This window comes from Rhinolophus sinicus, chromosome 1 (genome assembly GCF_057876585.1).
Source record: "Rhinolophus sinicus isolate RSI-liver-muscle chromosome 1, RSI-T2T, whole genome shotgun sequence".
In the NCBI taxonomy this organism is placed as follows: Eukaryota; Metazoa; Chordata; class Mammalia; order Chiroptera; family Rhinolophidae; genus Rhinolophus; species Rhinolophus sinicus.
The window spans coordinates 209,665,911-209,683,668 of record NC_142501.1 but is presented as its reverse complement, the minus strand read 5'-3'; the positions used below and the strand labels follow the sequence as shown (position 1 = coordinate 209,683,668).

Here is a 17,758-nt window from a genome sequence, read left to right as displayed (position 1 = left end):
TGCAGCAGGATGAACAAGATGACCTGACTAAAACTTCACAGGAAACAGTTAACAAAAATCCACTTATTTTATAATCAATCAATTGCTGCTAAAAGTAAGGACTTCACAAAGAGAGCCCAACATTTAAATAAAGGTGTGAACCCAGAGACAAAAGTAGAGGCAATTCACTGATGAAGTATAAGCCAGGGGATGTAAATTCCCGGATATCATCTTGAATTCTTATAGTTATACTAATTAGGTGTGTAATTAACATGCGGTACATATTGTAATCATGGCACAGAAGAGAAAGCCCAGAAAAAGGTCCTTCTGTACAGGAAAACTTGCTTTATAACAGAGCTGACACTGCAGGTCAGTGTAGACTTTTTGATATATGGTGCCGAGCAAATTGTTTATCTGTGTAAAAACCCACGATCCTCCCTACTTAATATCACACACAGATTAATCAACTCCAGGCTGATTGAAGGCCTAAAAGTCAAAGTCAAACTTTATGATGTTTGGAATTCAGTATAAGGAAGCTATCTTAATGATCTCAGGGTAAGGAAAGTTTCTTTAAACAATACACAAAATCAACACATCATAAAGAAAAGTTTCACGTGCTCAGCTGCCTCAAAATTATGATCACCCAAAGAAAACATCAAAAGAGAAGGAAAGCCCGAGTCACAAACTGATTAAAGTGTACAGAATAAATAAATAACTCATACAAATCAATATGAAAAAGAAAAAAAAAGAAACCTGACAGAAAAGTGGGCAAAAGATTTGAACAGCTCTGTGTGAGAAGACGTAACGGCTAACGAATATCTATAAGATGGCTAAGTGTAGCCACAGCCAACAAGAGGTAAATTAAAACCACCCATCAGTCTGGTAAAAATGTAAACTGCCAGGAACGAGAGTTGTCATGGTTGTGAAGCAACTGGATCACTTACACACCCGTGTGGGAGTGCAAAATGGTCTGGTGGCTTTGGAAGCCGGGACATTGTCTAGTACACTTGGAGGTATGCACAGCTGTGCTCCAGGAATTTCAGAGGCTCTTGAATTAGGCTCCAAGACACAAACTAGAATGTTCTTAGCAGCACTGGCGGTGTAAGCAAAGTCTGGAAAACAACCCAAACGTCTACTGGCCGGACAGTGGGTAAACAAACAGCATGATATACACACAAGGAGATCTTACTTAGCCATGAAATTGAAGGCGTTATGGAGATGCGCAATAGCATGGGTGATCTTTGGGATGTAAATTGGGGCAGTCATAACGCAGATTATAGAGTGGCGATGGCTGATCCTCACAGAACGCACGCCGCTCCAGGCACTGTAATGAACGCCTTACATGAATGAGCTCACGCAATCTTCACAAGAACACCATGAAACAGACACTATTATTATTTCCATTTTGCAGTTGCAAAAGCAGGCACAGTGACATTTACTAACTTGCTGAATCAGTTGTCAAAACTCAGGTCATTTGTGTGCGATATATACCCTGTAGTACGATTCTCTTGGCCCAAAGTTCAAAAAAACAAACAAAACCAACCAAATCATTTTTAATGATACAAACAGATATGGTCAAATGGAAAATAAAAGGGGGGGGGAGGTGAATGATTAACACAAAATTCAGGACAGCTGTTCCCTGTGGGGGTGAGGAGCTGTGTTCACAGAAAGGTGAAGGAAAACCTCAAAAACAATGGTAATTTTTAAAAACTGAGAACGAGCCCCCATATCTGAACTATTTTATTGTTCTTTACACCTTATGCATATTGTATGATTATTCTTTTGTTTCTAATCAATATTTAAAGCAATGGGAGAAAATAAAACCTGGCCGAAGATGGCAGAGACTTCATGTTTCTTTCTCATAAAATTTCTTGGATCTTTGCTGATAGAATCCTAAGAAAAGCCCACAGAAACTGACCTAGATGCAGAATTTTCATTATGCAGGAAACTTGTGTTCAAACAAACTACAATGGCAGCACATGCCTCTAAGTGCCGCCTTTCCAAAGGCAACGTTGCAGGGCAGCACAAGCCATCCCGGCAACGTGGGATTTTAATCACTGCAACCCAAATTCAGGCCTTCATCCTCCTTCTGATTACCGATCGCGGCTCCTTCATTTCCTCGCTGATAAAGAGATATGGGAAATCAAATTCCACCATCCATCATGAGTCGTCGAGAAATGATCTCTCCAATTACTTAGAATCAGCTTTTAAGCAACAAAATTCAAATTATCAGTCAATTTAATGGTCTCCTTTCTGTTAAGTCCTGATAGTTATTCCAGCCACGATAGTTACGTAAGAAGGTCTACGTCTGCTCTTTCTTCCGTTTGCTGCTATGCCACACCCCGTCGTCCCCTAAGCTCAGCTCAGCTGTCACCTCCTCTGTGAGAATTTCTCTTCCAATACCACCATGCCCTTCCCCAAGATTTGCCCCCAGGGAGAATAGCCACTCACACGCCTGTGTCCCCTCAGCACTTTGCACAAAGAACCCCTTATTGGCTCCCTGCTTGTCCATTAGAATGAATGTCCTTCAAGGTGATATCAAGTCACAAGGGCCCCTAAGCTGTATCCTGAATATCTAACAGCAAGGGTTCTGCATGAAATAAAAACTGAGATGATGATAAAAATAGCAGACAACATCTGTTCTAATCATCTCTTGCTGCATAACACGTCGCTCCAAAGCAGAGGCTAAGGAATAGCGATTCATTTTGATCTCTCGTGGTTCTCAGCTGTGGGTCCTTCTCAGGTTCTCTTGTGCTAGTGCATTCAGATGGTTATCTCCAAGCTGGACCAGGCTGAGTGCCCAAGATGGCTTGCGACTCTCATGTTTCGTGCCTAGTGTCCCTCAGCTTCCCTGTCTTTCCATGGGATTGTCACCCCACAGCTTCTCCATGAGCCTTGGGCTTCTCAGAACATGGCGGTCATAACACAAGACTGAGGGAAGCTGGCTTCCAAAGGGAGGGAGCAGAGCTGTCTGGCTGCTAAAGCCTCTGTCCAGATTTGGCAGTGTCCCTTCTGTTATATTCCATTGGCCAATACTGTCACAGGCCCACGCAAGTTCAAGGAGGTGGAGAAATAGATTCACCTATGAATGGGGATTGTTCAGGTCACACTGCACTTGAGCATATGGGATGGGGGGTATTGTTGTGGCCATCTTTACAGAGTGCATTCCGCTACAATATCTATGCAAAGCCCCTGTGCGCCAGACACAGAGCTGAACATACTACAATCATTGTCACTTAATCTTCTCAACAACCCTTGGAGATATTACTAGTGCTATTTCTATTTCATAAAGAAAGTGAAGCTCAGAGAGGCTATATAAGTGCCTAAAATGTCCTACCTGGTAAGTGGCAGACCTGACATACCCATCAGCGCCCACACTCTTCATCACGGAAGTATTTGGCCTCCTCACCAGGGGAGCTACATAAATGTTTGATTTTAATCCCTCTTTTGTTGGATGAACTCACCACAATTTTTTTAAGCTGTTAAAATATATATCTTAAAAAATATCCCTTCCCCCGAAAAATAATGGAGAAGGGAAGGCAAGATTGGAGAACCATGCAGGAGACACTCATAAGTTTGCTACTTGATAGTTAGCCTGTGATCCAAACTGCTTTGCTCGTTTGTGACCTGGTCTCTCTTCACCAGGAATTCTGAAATTCCAGGCAGCCAGGCCTCTAGCATATCCCCTTTTCTCTTTCATATGGATCCATTTTCCAGGACTTCCTAATATTGGCCTCAAATCACATCCATCCCAAACTATGGAAATTTTTTTACCTCTTAGTATCAGTTGCATTTGGGCATGACAAAGGTTTTCATGAAGTCAACTTTCCTGTCTTCCTGTATGTTACCTTGGTGGGGGCAGGAGTGTTGGGTATACCTAAGGCAGAACGAGCAAGTGGCTAGTGGTTTGGCCTCCATGAACCAACAACATCCTGGACCTTAGTTCTAATTTCTCTGCACATTTACATAATCAAATACCATGCGATCATGATAAACTGTCACCGTGAGTCAGGTTCTCCAAACACTGGTCTGGCTTATAAAACTCCTTGGGGTGTTTGATTTTCTTATTGCCAGGTAATAAAACACAGCATCTTAACATTGGGACATGATTGTATTAATAAAGCTGGTCAAAGTAACTCATGGGTTTTGTTGTTTTCCAATAGTAGAAGAATATAAAATATGAGATGCCTAAAGGATGGGAGAATTGCATAACTATAAAAATGACTTTATAACATAGGAAAATAGTTTTCCTATAACATAGGAAAATAGTAAATTTCAAAAACAAAATAAAGTCCAAAAGGAAGTATCCAATAATGCTGACCACTTTTCAGTGGTTCCATCGGTGGTAGTCTTTCTTTGTTTTTAAAATTTCTATAATGAATATATGTTACCTGCATGGTAACAATAAAGTCAAATATTAAAATAAGTCACAGCCTTTTTCATTCTTGATGACATTTTAAAAAGCCATAATCATGAAAAGTCCAACCTTGTGGACAGTCTGTGGGAGACATGTTTGCTCAGCTGGCAGTTTCCCAAGTGGCAGCAAGCCAGTTAAGTCAGCGAGTTCCACCACCAGCTGGCCATTCTGCCGTTAAGAGAGAAGGAAAGCTGTCTTAAAACGCTCCCACCACTGCCTATCTTCATGAGCCCCAGGGCCAAACACACCCGCTGCTCCTGCAGAGGTACCACTGGCCGCATCTATAACCCCTGGCAAATTCTTGCCCTGCTCTTGGCTGTGTTCTCTCACAGCTTGTAGCCAACTACCAGCCATCCACAAAGCTGAATCCTAGCGTTGAGGCTTTAATAGCACCCACGGATGGGCCTGGCTGCCCGAGAGTTGGTTCGTAATGATTTCTGGGTAACCAGGAAGGCAGCCGCACTGACTGCTCTGCGGTGTACAAGACTCTGACCTCAGGATGTCCAAATTTCTGCTTCTCGTTTCCCCCAAGAGTCTGTGGGATTTACACTTATTCATTCCTGCAAATCAAAAGGAAGTCGCTCCCTGAGGTTGAAGGCAGGGGTGCTAACTGTAGTGCGTACCCTCGGAAAGCTGGGGTTTCAGGCCAGGTCAGTCGCAATCCCATATGGATTAGCTGATCTGAGGCTGTGTAGGAGGAAAGAGTGGGGAAGACGTTGGGATTGACGGGGATAAGGGGAGGAGAAGGATGCCCTGAGCTTCTGGAAAGAAGACTAATTTGACAAGGCGGGGTCCTCATGTTGAGGCACGAGAACCGAATGTGCGGGTTCCACGCTGGCTCCTCCCCAGAGGAAAGAATCTAATGTTTATGAAGATGTGATGACGTGGTCTATCCTCTGCTCTACATATTGGCAGCTTCATATCTGTCATGACTCTAATGCCAAAATCATAAAATTACCCTTTGGAAAGCGGGATGAGAAGCAATTGTCAAGAGACCAACTGTCGGCTGCAAACCAAAGCTACCTGGAGTTCTCATGAAGGAGAGACACCTGTCCTCTTTATAGAGGAGACCACTGTCACAGGCTGGGGTCACCGAGAGAAACAGTGTCTTCAAGCCGTGTCTGAAGTCTGGAACTCTCAACCAGAAAGCCAGAGGGAAGCTCATAGCAAATCTTGCCAACTGGCAAAGAAACCCCATGTTGCCCCCAGAGAGGGGTCTGAAAACAACGCCTCCTATAGTGGGTTGAATGGTGACCCTAAAATCCATCTATGTCCAAATGTCTGGAACTGGTGACTGTGACCTTACTTGGAAACAGGCTCTTTGCCGATGGAATTATATTACAAATCTTGAGAAGAAATCATCCTGGGTTATCACTTATAAGTGATGAACGCCCTAATAAGAGAAAGGAGAGGGAGAGCTGAGACAGGAGGAGGGGAAGGCACAGACACAGAGGAGGAAGCCACGTGAAGGCAGAGGCAGAGACGGGAGTGACACAGCCACAAGCCAGGGAGCCCCTGCAGCCACCAGAAGCTGGAGGAGGCAGGCAGGGTGCTCGTCTCGAGCCTTAGAAGGGGGCACGGGCCTGCCCACACCCCGATTTCAGACTTCTAGCCCCAGAACTGTGGAAGAATACACTTTCGGCTGTTTGAAGCCCCCCGTTCGTGGTCGTTTGTTATGGCGGCCCCAGGAAGTGACACACCTGTCTTGCCAGTTACTCCACCACAGACCATTCATTTAGCTTATGATGAAGCTGCTGTCTGCCACATTCACTGCTGGTTACAACCCTGGGTCTGAGAATTCATACTCTGCATCATGCGTCCCCAGATCAGCCATGCGTCCCCAGATCAGCCAGCTCTCTGACTGACTCTGGCTTCCTTGGTTTCCCTCAGTGGTGGGATAAGTAGAAGGAGCACTGGATTTGGAGCCAGACAGACCTGGATTCCAGCCCCAGCTCCATCACCACTGTCTGTGCCATCACAGACAAGTCACCGAAGCAAGGAAGCCGGTGCTCAGAGCCCTCCAGGCCCACTGAAGTTCAAAGAGGAGAAGGGGTCCGGCCCCTCAGATGGAGGAAATGCCCCACGTGTTAGATTCTGGGGCAGGCAAGGAGACTGGCTGTGGACGGCTTACCAGGGAGACCCCGCACACTCTCACAGCAAGAGGAAAAGCCCCAGATCCAGTGTCTGCATCCAGTGACCTGGCTGTGTGTCAGGCCTCCCTACCTCGACACCTGTGGGCAGTGGGGCAGCCGTGATGCTGGGGCTGCTGCCTCCGTGTCACTCTGGACACCAACCCTGCACCCAGGGCCCACCAGTGGGGCCCAGGTATCATCTGGTCTCCCTGTGCCGTCCTCATGCTCCCCCTGGGATGTGACCAGGCAGCCCTCCCCGGGGCCAGCTCCTGCTTTGCAGAGGGAGGAAAGTAACTTCTCCAAGATCCAGAGGGTTAGCTAACCTCTCGAATATCATGCAGCTATCAAATGACCGGGCAGGAGTCCCTCTAGGTCTGCCTGACTCTAGAACTCACGTTTTTTCTTCTCACACAACCACTCTGCTTCTCGTTTTGCACAGAGGAGCTTAACAGTGCTGGCTTCCCACTTGGCAAAATAGAGCAAGAGAAGTAGATGGATTTAAAAATTAGTACACCAAATCTTCTCAATTTAAAGGGCTTTTTTTTCCATTATAAATATTTCTTACAACATGAAGGTCTGCTATCTTTTAACTATTTTCATAGACGTCAGGAACGGGATGGATTTTTTTTACTAGATCAGGCACATTTTTGCAAATCCTAAACTGACCGCATCACCCACTCTGGGGGTTCCACAAGGAAAAAGTTGGATCCCAGGTTCTCTGCTGTGGGAACAAGTGTGCAAACCAGTGTTCTTTTAGTTCTACCTTATTCATCGGGGTGTGAAATGATGGATGGTATTTGGGCATTCTGGTGCTGGGGTATCTCGTCCCTGCTCCAACCACTCACCTGTGCTGGGTGACAAATGACCTGTTCCCCAAAACATGCAGTTACTGGGAAAGGTATACACTGATCCCCAACGCATACATCCTCAACCTGGCCTCTCAGGCTTGGCCACAACACTAGAAATGACCTTCCCATGAGGGGCACATTTGCATCATTCCTTAGTCTGTATTCTAGGATCAGACTCCTGCCCCCACTGGGAGATTCAGACTCACAGCCACGGAGGTACTTACTGTCTGTTCATAGTTCTTCGCACCTGGCAAATAAGAGGGATCTTCAGCTCAGCCTGTGGAAACAAAAGCAAACCCATTAGTGGACCTCACACATCATGTTTTAATTCTGGTGAACTTGCTGCTGTCGCTTCTTGTTAAAATGGGATACAGGGGCCGGCTTAGGGGAGACAACGGGAAGAGAATCAATCAATCCAGGTCAATAACTGGTTTATTTCTGGAGTGGGGTGGGGGTGGGCGAGTTTTTTCCCTGACAGGCTGTCCTCTTTCTGTCAACATTCATCCCATCTGCCCCGGGGAGTGGAGCAGACCTATCCGGAGCCTGGTTTTCCCTGGTGTGCAATTGTGTGCTTCCCCTGGGCACCCGGGCCCGTTAGCCCTGCTCAGCTGGCTGTGCTCTGGGGCATCTGTGCGTGTGGGAGAAGGGATGCTTTTCCTTTCAAAGTGTGACTTTGCCATGAAATATTTATTGGGAGTTACATTTGTATACTGCTTCACATGAATGCGGCATTTTATTTGGCTTGTATTCACCCACGTAGGCGAGATCATTAGCCCCATTTACCGTGTAAATTAGCAGTGGAGACCCTGGGAGTGGTCAACGAGGGCGTTACATCAACGATCACACTTGATTTACACGAAGCCCTGGGGCCCTCTATATGAGTTAGGGTCCCAGCAGAAACAGGGGACATCCCCTAATTAGGTACCTCGAAGAGTTTAATAAAGAGACCACTTCAGAGGGGTGGACAGAGTGTAATGAATACACAAAGGACAGTGAAGGACCAAGCCTGGTTCTGGAGGTGGGAAGGGAAGCACTGGGACCCAGGGACAGGGCTGCTGGAAAGGGGACTGTGGCTTCCCGTTGAGGGACCTGCAGGAGGGAGTAGCTGTGGTGCAGAGAATAAAAACCCCATCCCACGTCCCCTGGCCCTGAATCTCCTGCTGCTGCACCCCCTGGATCAAGCTCAATGGGGAAGCCGGGGCGAGGAGTCACTGACGTGGTTTCTATCCATCAGCCTCCTGGGGCTCCCAGCAGAGAGCAGCGAGGTAGAGAGTAGATTTCACAGTTAAATGGAACAAGGCTCATGGAGGTTAAACTGTGTGCCTGAGATCACCCAGCTGCAGAGAAAGATCAGATTCAAAGGACTCAGAAATTCTACCTCCTAGCCAGTCACCATGTGGCGCCTCACTGAGCTTAAGACACTTTTAATTCATTCTGCCATCCATCCATCCATCCATCCATCCATCCATCCATCCATCCATCCATTGATCCAAGTGCCATTTACTGAAAACTTCCTTTGTGCAATACTGTGCCAACAAGACAGTCCCTGCCCTTAAGGCACTCCTAAAATTCACGGATACAGTGTCTCCATCTGTCTATGATGGCTGTTGTCAAAGTGCTTTGTAAAAACAGATGCATGTAGAATGAAACCAAGCAAATGTGAACTCTGCCTTGGAGCGCCGGGGGAATCTTCATAAAGGAGACAGTACTTACTTGAGCTGGGTCTTGCAGAGTCAGTCTGTACCTCTAGGCTCAGAATTAGGGAAAGTGCCTGGGCAAACAGAGTGCCCTGTGCAATGGTGTGAAGGTGTTACAGTGCATAGTGTGCCAGAGAGCTTTGCATAGCTTCATGAGACCACACAGGTCAGCAGCTTAGATATTGGTCAAATGTGGAAAAGAACTGGGGAAGGTCCATTGGATTACAATTGTCAAAGGTCCATTGTCAAAGACCCTGCATACCAACAGGTGGCATTTGAACTTGAGCTGTATGATCTTGGATCAGTAACTGCAGGAAAGTTGCTAAAGAAACTAAGACTAAGCTCTAGGTCCTCAAATATCCTGTGTATCACCCCATAGCCACACCCCCCATCTTATGCTTCTAGATCAACGTCTGACAGCAGAGGAAGGGGAGGCAGCTGTTAGGCTCTCAGTGACCAGCTGTCCTCTCAGGATTTCTAGTTCGTGGCCTCCTTTGGAAGCTGTCTCTCCACGGTGGTGAAGAGAACTTGAACTTAGTCGATACAATACAAACAATGCACGTCAAATACTGGAAGAGTCCTGGGCTGGAATTTGAGGAACTCTGTTTGGTTCCAGAGCTGCCCTTAACTAGCTGTTGGAGGAACACTTGGTCTCTCCTCATTTATAAACGGTAGCATCCGTACCTTTCTTTTACGGTATTGTTTTCAGTGTGAAATAAGCTGATGCATATGAAAATGCCTCAAGCTATAAAACGTTATGGAAATGTGGATATATAATTACTCGTATAACAAAACAAAGTTTGCAAGTTCCTTTAACTTTGGTCACGTTATAACTGGGTATCTAGGGTTATTGACACTGATTTTTGGATCTATATATATATTTTTAATATTTAGAGGGATTAAATTACTTGATTACGGTGATAAGGACACATTTGCCTTCCCTTTCCCAGTTCAGGAGCATCTGACATTTGAATGTCTTGCTTATATAGTCACTTTGTTCCCTTGAATGCATTCGTCAGCAGTGTTGAAGCAGCACAGAAGGGGATAAGTGAGTCTGTCTGTGTGGAGGGTCCCTCTGTGCCTGGGTCTTGACCAGCTCTTATGCCCAGAGTGAAGGAACCACGGGGTACAGGACGGTCCCCTCAAAACTTCCTGCCTTGATCAGAGGCCAGGGGAGGTGGTCAGGGGACCTGTTTCCTGGACCTGCCCCTGCCATCCACAGCATAGCCTTGAACTAGGCTTTGGAACGCTCTGGGCCTCCGTTTTTCCTCCTGAAGAATGAGCCCATTGGTCCCAACACGTCTGTTCCAGCTCAAAGATTCCATAAAAATGTTCCACTTAAGAAACTCCAATCCATTCATATTTGGTGATGAAAATGGTTGTGAGAAGTTGGAAATATATTACTATGTTTCTTACATTGCACTGTCTGCTCTAATTTCCTCATGGAGCAAAACTGGAGAAGGCTGTGCCAAAGTACTAACGCACGGGACATCAGGGATGGAGGTGGGGAAGGGGGGACAAAAGCCTTGACTTCTGCTTTGCACTAAAGCCTTTGCAAATTATCTCATCGGCAACGACAGCACTTCTTAGGCTTGTATTTAAAAATTTTTAATACAAATTCAAAGAAAGATATTTTACTAGACGCTTTTGAGAGATGTGAGCAATCTATATATCAAGAGAATTTTAAAATGTCATGAGGAGAGGCCGAACTTTTCTGGCATTTAAAAAGCAGAACGTGGGGTCTCAGTGACCCACATGAGAATATGAGTCAGCCAAGTGGTGTCATCAGCATGACAGCGTGGATGGCACTCTTCAAGGCAAAGACACTTTACTTGGCCCTGAATGTCTGAGACCCATCTGAGAGCACCACCGTCTTTCTTATCAGATCTTAGTCATTTTGTAAAGGATGTGGTGAGAATGAGGTGTGGTGACTCAGACAGAATTTCACATCCAGAGGTTTTACAAAGGTAATATACACTGTAGAAAAGACAATGCCCTTTCCTTTCTGATGTGTGTTATTGTCAGAAAGAATGGAATGAACATTGGACTGTTACATGTCCTCTGTCCCTACCCCAGTAACTGCATAGGCCCCTTGTTGTCATTCTTATGTTCTACAAATCCAAACCGACATTCACACACCTTAAGTAACCCTCTCTACATCGCATGTAGAATAAGCTGGTGCTGCAAGCCATTGGCCTTGACATGTTTTCGTTATGTGTTTGGACCACTAGCTACTTGCTCTGAGCCTCAGTTTGCTTATCTGTAAAGTGGGGCTCTCTGGTAGGGCTCTTGTGAGGATTACATGAGAACATACGATTTCTAAGATATGAAGAAATAGTGATGAACATTAGCCTGAACTTAAAGAGTAATAATGAGGTGCCCTATGTACCTCTGAGGTTTTAGTTTCCAGAAATAAGAAGAGCTTACCTAATGTTCAAGACTGGCAGTCGGGTAAACTTGATATCTCATATCTGTCTGCCCTTCAGAATTCACTGGGGAGATTTAAGAAGTACTGATGTCCCAGAAAGTTTGACTCAGTTGTTCTGGGATGGAGCCCAGGTACTGATATCTATCTATCTATGTATATATATATATATTTAATGCTGGAGGTATTTTAACAGGCCGCAAGGCAGACGGAAGTGGACCTAAGGGCATCAGTCCTTTTCCTCTCCATCCGCCCAGTTCCGTCACTGACGTTTTCTCATTCTTAGGGGAAGTGCCAAATAACCACATTCCATTTGCCTTGGTGTCCCAGCTCATCCTCAGTGGACTGCCACTGCTATAAAGAATCCTCCACATTTGGTTATTTCTGAGTTAAAGTTCAGTGAAATGTTTAAGGAAAACCCACCACACCCAAATATTTGTGACATAGATGAGAGTGGGAACGGCTTCTGATCTCACCACGCAGCCTCTTCTGTCAATCTTGTCTACAGGCGATGAGTGACTAACACCCCAAAAAACTTCCCTTAAGTATCTCAAGGCAATGTGTGTGCATTCACTTTTTATTTTAAATGATTTTGAAAAAGCCCTTAATGAACGGATGCACCTGTCACCCAAGGTAGAATTTGTCCATGGGCGCCGTGGACGTTTATTGAGGAGCTACTGCATGCTGGGCATCCTACGGGTATTAGGATGTAGAGAACACAGAGCAAGGCTCAGTCCACATACACAGCACTTGCGTGTTTTCTGTATAGTGCTGTGATCGTAACGAGTAAGGTTAGGTATGTATCTGTAACACTCGTGGAACGAAAGCTGCTATTGGCATGCAGAGCAAGTCACCCCCGGAGGGAATCCACGAGGCTCCCTGTGGGGTCAGTAGAAGAGGTCCCTCCAGCTCCTCTACTAAGCCCCTGGGAAGTACCTCTGACCCCTATCTGACCCCTACCTGGGGCATGATCACAGGAGGGGGGTATCACTTCCAGGTTAGGAGCCCCCCAGGCCTCCAGGTCTTCCTTCAAGGGGCTTCCAGATCTAGAGACTGTGCAAGAGAAAAGAAAACTGTTGGCTGCTTGCCTTTCCTGCCTTGTTCAGGGACTGTGAGAGGCTGCGCACCCCAGCCATGGGGGAGATCTCATCATTCGCTTACGCATTTATTTTAGCTTGCCTTCCTAGTTGGCCGCAGAAATAAAGCCTGAGCATGGCTCTTGCTGTGGAGGTGACGCTCAGATGCCATCTGTCAGGCACAGCAGGGCACTTGCTGCGAATGGTACTAGTCTGTCCAGTGTTGGCTCTGCCGTGGGGACACTGGCAGAAGTACCCCGGGGGTTCAAGAGAGACCGAGCCTAGTGGGCCCCGGTCAGGGAGGACGAGGCGGGAGGTGACCCTGGGCTGTTGGGGGTGCACTGGGAGAGGCCACCTCTTTCCACGGTGCCTGTTTATTTCTGCAACAAGGGGAAATGCCAACTGCATTACAAGTTAGACCCCAATGAGAATCGAATCATACATGCCAACCAGGGCACGAAAATTGACTGAGTATACCAGGCTCTAATGCATAGGTGAAAGAGCCAGAATATGCTTGTAATTAATTTTGCTTGGCTTAGAAATCTATGCTTTCATTTTAATAATAGAGTTCCCATGGGATTTACAGACCCCTAAGGAGCTGGAGCTCCTTGGGAGTCCAAAATGAACCCCAGTTTGAGAAACACTGTTCTATCCTATGTTGCGTCCCCATAAGGCTGACTTCATTCGTGTCCAGGTAGGATGAGGGCCATGTGAGTGACGTGTACAGCATGGCTGGGGGCAGAGAGAAAAGTGGTTCCTGGCCCAACCATCCATTTTGGCCAAATAATTCCACAGTTTGGGAGATGATGGTCCCAATGGTTACATCTGATTACTTTGTGGGTTGAAAAATACTTTGTAAAGATAATGGATTTCATGGTTAAAACACATACATATTTCAGAAAACTAAAATAAAGGAAACAAGATTCTACAGTTTGGGCATGTGCTTAATATTTCCAAAGAATGTATATTAGATTTGGGTGTTAAAGCCACTATGGCTGCTTCTGAACTTGTCACCTTCCTGTCGTCTCAGTGAATGTGTTAGGATGACAAGACATGTTTTATAAATAGACTGGATTTGGGTGCCGATCTTAATCAGAAAATGATTAATACCCTGATGGTATCATAAACAATTTAAACAATTGGAAATATGTAAAGCAACCCATCACATTTCCTGGTTATCCTGGGGAACTCTTGTTTTCCACTGAGGGTTCACTGGTGCTACCAAACTGAGCTCACAAAGAGAAATTTATTCATAAATATTTCTGCTGCATTTCACCTGATCTGATATTAATATTTCATGAAGGAAAAACAAGGCTTTTACAGTAAAGAGATATTTTTGCTCACCAACATTTCTCACCTATTCCTTGAAGATGATGCTTATAAAAAGGCTAGCTTCTGTTTATTTCAAAGTTTAGGAATCATCATTCTCATAATGACAACGTACCCCAACAGACAGAGGAAATTACTGGAAACAAACTACAAATTGCTGAAGAGAATATTAAAGTTAGTCGGGAAGGTCTGAGGTAACTGTGCCACTCCCACTTGGTCAAGGCTGGATGGTGCTTTTCCTCATTAAAACAGGAAAACAAGAGAAGGACTGAATATAACATACATACAACATACATCTGGTTCTCTCTACACAGTCACAGCCAGCATGTCCAAAATGATGGATGTTATTTGGAGCTGAGGGAGGAAATAATGTGTGTGTATTTGGGGAAGAGGGAGAGAGAGAGAGAAAGAAGAAGAAGGGACGGGAGAGAGAGAGAGAGAGAGAGAAACACAAGCGTGCATGAACTTTGAGTAAACAAGTTGGAACCAAGGTTTCTCAGATGCAGCTATTTATTAATTTGGTCACAATTATACATACTGTTCTTCTACTTTCGTATCAAAATAAGACAGTTACATTTTGGAGATGCTCACACTTAGAAAAAGGTATATACTGATTGGATTTCTAATTGTATACACTGGTCAGGCAATCAGCTAAATGGAATTACATATGACATTTAATTTTATTGGATTTCTAATGAATGGAGGCATTTCAAGTCAAATGGATTTTTATTGTAGTTTTTTTTTTGTTGTTTTTTTTTTTTGAGGACTATAAGAGAGATTGCTCTCCTAGTTTTTCTGCTTTTTTTTTTTTTTTTTTTTTTTTTAAGATTTTGCAACTGTCTTGGTAACAAATAACTTCCCTTAAGTATATCTCAAGGCTAAGTGTGTGTGCATTCACTTTTTATTTTAAATGATTTTGAAAAAATTCTTAATGAACAGATGCAATCTCCAGTTTTGGAATTTATTACTCCTGGTGTGTTTTGTTTTTAAAAGCCATCTCTGTTTCTCTTGCTGAAAAGCTCCCTTCCTTCAGTGGTATGATTTTTTTCTCTCCCCTTTTGTTCCATTTTGTAGTAAATCATCCCCTTAGCCTCTCCTTTGCTCATTCACTCTTTTTGTTTTCTCATATTCCTTTCTTCCCTCTGCCCTCCCTTCTTTCCTCCTTAATTTTCCTTCTCCTCTTTCCTTTCTTCATTCTTTCTGCACTTTTATCAGTCAAGTGATTTTATTGTTCAGATAAAATGAGACTGTAGCAAAAAAATAGCAAGATTATCAAAAGCCTCATTAGATCTTTCCTTCCTTCCTTCCTTCCTTCCTTCCTTCCTTCCTTCCTTCCTTCCTTCCTTCCTCCTCCCTTCCTTTCTTTCTTTCTTCCTGTCTGTCTTTCTCTTTCCTTATTGAAAGTTTACTTGCCCCTACTTTCCTTTGGCTCTCCTGAATGATGGCAGAATCACGCTGCTGGGGTGGGCACTGCCAGGCCATTCCCAGCTGTGATGGATTCTCCATTGATTGATTGAGGCAGTACTGAGGGCACATTTGAGGGAAAAGAAAGGTACAGGAAAATACACTGAGATTCAGGGATTGAGATGTGTGTGTGTGTCACTGCTTACAGGCCAGTCCTACCTCCCATGGGCATCTCAAACATCACAGGCCCATTGGTGAAAGCACTGTCATTTTTTAACAGTCATTTGCTGAGTGCCTGCTGTATTCTAGTCATTTTCTGAGGAGCTGTTCCATGAGAAGAACGGTCTCAAAGAAGTTTGAGAGAAACTGAAAATCCAAAGAAGGGGCAAGAAAAGCCAGGTAATCTAACCAAGACGGGACTAAGAGCAATGTAATTCATGGTAATGATAATTAGTCATCCCATTTACGGAAGCCTCTGTAGGACGTCCTGTTTCATTTAGATTCTATGGTAAGGCGGCAATCCAAATGACTCAGGTTGTTCAATATTAAACAATTCCGTCATTTGGTACAGTGTGTCTTCTTGGATCAAATCTACCCAGTGAACAAATGCACAGTATGAATTCAGATGAGGTCATCACCTAATCTGTTACTTCAAGTGCATTTAGAACTGGACTCCTGAATCGCACTTCCTCCATCTAATTAACTCTTTCTTTGTCCCCTCTTTTATTCAGAATCACTCCCCTGTGATGTGAGGGAGGCAGGTCTTTAAGCCCTGGGATGATGGATTGTACTACGTGAGTCTCAGTATCTCTAATCCGAAAAATGGGGATACAAGCACCCTCCTTTGAAGACCTGATGAGATCACAGAAGTGAAAGTATGTTGTAAACACTCAATTGTTATGCAAGTATAGTTCAACAGTAATTAATTATTGAGCAATTTCTATGTGTCAGTACCATGAGGGACACTGAGGGTATGAAATTGGCAAGGAAATTGTTCTAAAGGAATTTCTATCATTTCTCATTAAATCTTAATATTTTCAGAAGATTGGTTTATTTGGGGAATTGTATGATACCACCAAGGCTTTGATAGGTGAATGATTAAAATAAACACAAAAATGATGAGATTAGCTTTCTGTAGAAATCTCCTTAAAATAGAACTTCTGTAGGTCCAAATTCTTAAAAAGAGAAAAAAGGCCAAAAATCACATGATGGTTTGTCTGAAGGTAAAATAAACTCCTGATAGTTGTGCTAACTGTGATTATATAGACACAGACATTTACTTTGCCTTTCACGATTGCGAGACACTATAATATGCAATCTCCACGTACCGCATCTCATTTCTCACCACAAATCTAGAAGGTAGGCATTGCAATTCCATATTACAAAGGATAGCTTGAGGTTCTGAAAGGTTAAATAACTTGCCTGAAATTATTCTGCTAGAAAGTAGCATTCTGAATTCCAACCCAGGATATCTATTTCTCAAAGACTGGATGGAATGGTGTAGTACAAAGAATTTGGGAACAGAAGTAGGAGTTTGGGGTAAGCAGAGTGTGGAGGTGTTCTCTAGGAATGTCCAGAGAGATAGAGCTGGTCAGCAGATCCCTAGACTTGCCCGGAAGTAAGGTGACCTGATCTATGAATACCCATAAGTAGTCATGGGCAGACTCACTTCTGGGTGCCTATCTGGACATCAGACCATCCATAGTTTGGTGAATCCAGCTATTGCAAAGACACAGCTCTGACTTGGTGTTCACCAAGCTACCTCCTGACAGTTCTTTTGTTTGTTGTGTAGATTTGCTTCCTGGAAGGGAACTTACAACTTGAGTATATTGTACTCTTAACAAATGAACAAAGTCACAGAACGTGGATGTATGGACCAGAACGCCAGAGTGAGACAATACCCCTGAGTCCCATCAATTCTGAGTGCCTTGGATGAAATTAGCCTTCCAAATCTGCAGAGCTGATGACTAAATGTGGGTCCCTAGGGGCTGCACAAAGGCTCAATCAACCCTCTCAAGTTTGAGCTTGGGCTATAAGCCATTTTCATCTTAGTCTCATGATAAATTTAACCAAGAACTCACCATAATTAAAGGCTGTGCCCTCAAACACATGGGTATTGAATTTCCATGTTCTGTCTAGACCTTTTGGCTCATCTTAGTTCATACAGAAAACAGTGATGCACAGCGCCATTTAACACGGTGGGATTCCATTTCTCATGCAATGGTGTTTGGGAAACAATGTTTCCATTTGCATCACCAATAAAACACAAAAGCCAAACTCACATATTTTGGTATTGCTTATGGTATATCAGGGAGTCCTAAAATGCTGGTTAGTTTGAAGGAAAGTGATGCTGTGATTATGACCCTGAATACATCCAAGCAGGGAACTGATGGAGTGCTGTGCAGAAAGCAGGAAGTTGGGATTCTGGTAGACCTGGGTCTTCTTTCTGTC

The 17,758-nt window shown here is 44.3% G+C and overlaps 1 protein-coding gene across 2 annotated transcripts in view; it reads right to left on the bottom strand.

Moving 5' to 3' along the window:
• CLNK (cytokine dependent hematopoietic cell linker) overlaps positions 1 to 17,758 on the bottom strand; it is a 160,674-nt gene that overhangs the window by 108,525 nt on the left and 34,391 nt on the right. For both annotated transcript variants that reach the window (XM_019716570.3, XM_019716571.3), the window contains exon 2: positions 7,601 to 7,653. In XM_019716570.3, the coding sequence (XP_019572129.3) occupies positions 7,601 to 7,653 (53 nt within the window). The remainder of the gene's footprint in view (positions 1 to 7,600; positions 7,654 to 17,758) is intronic.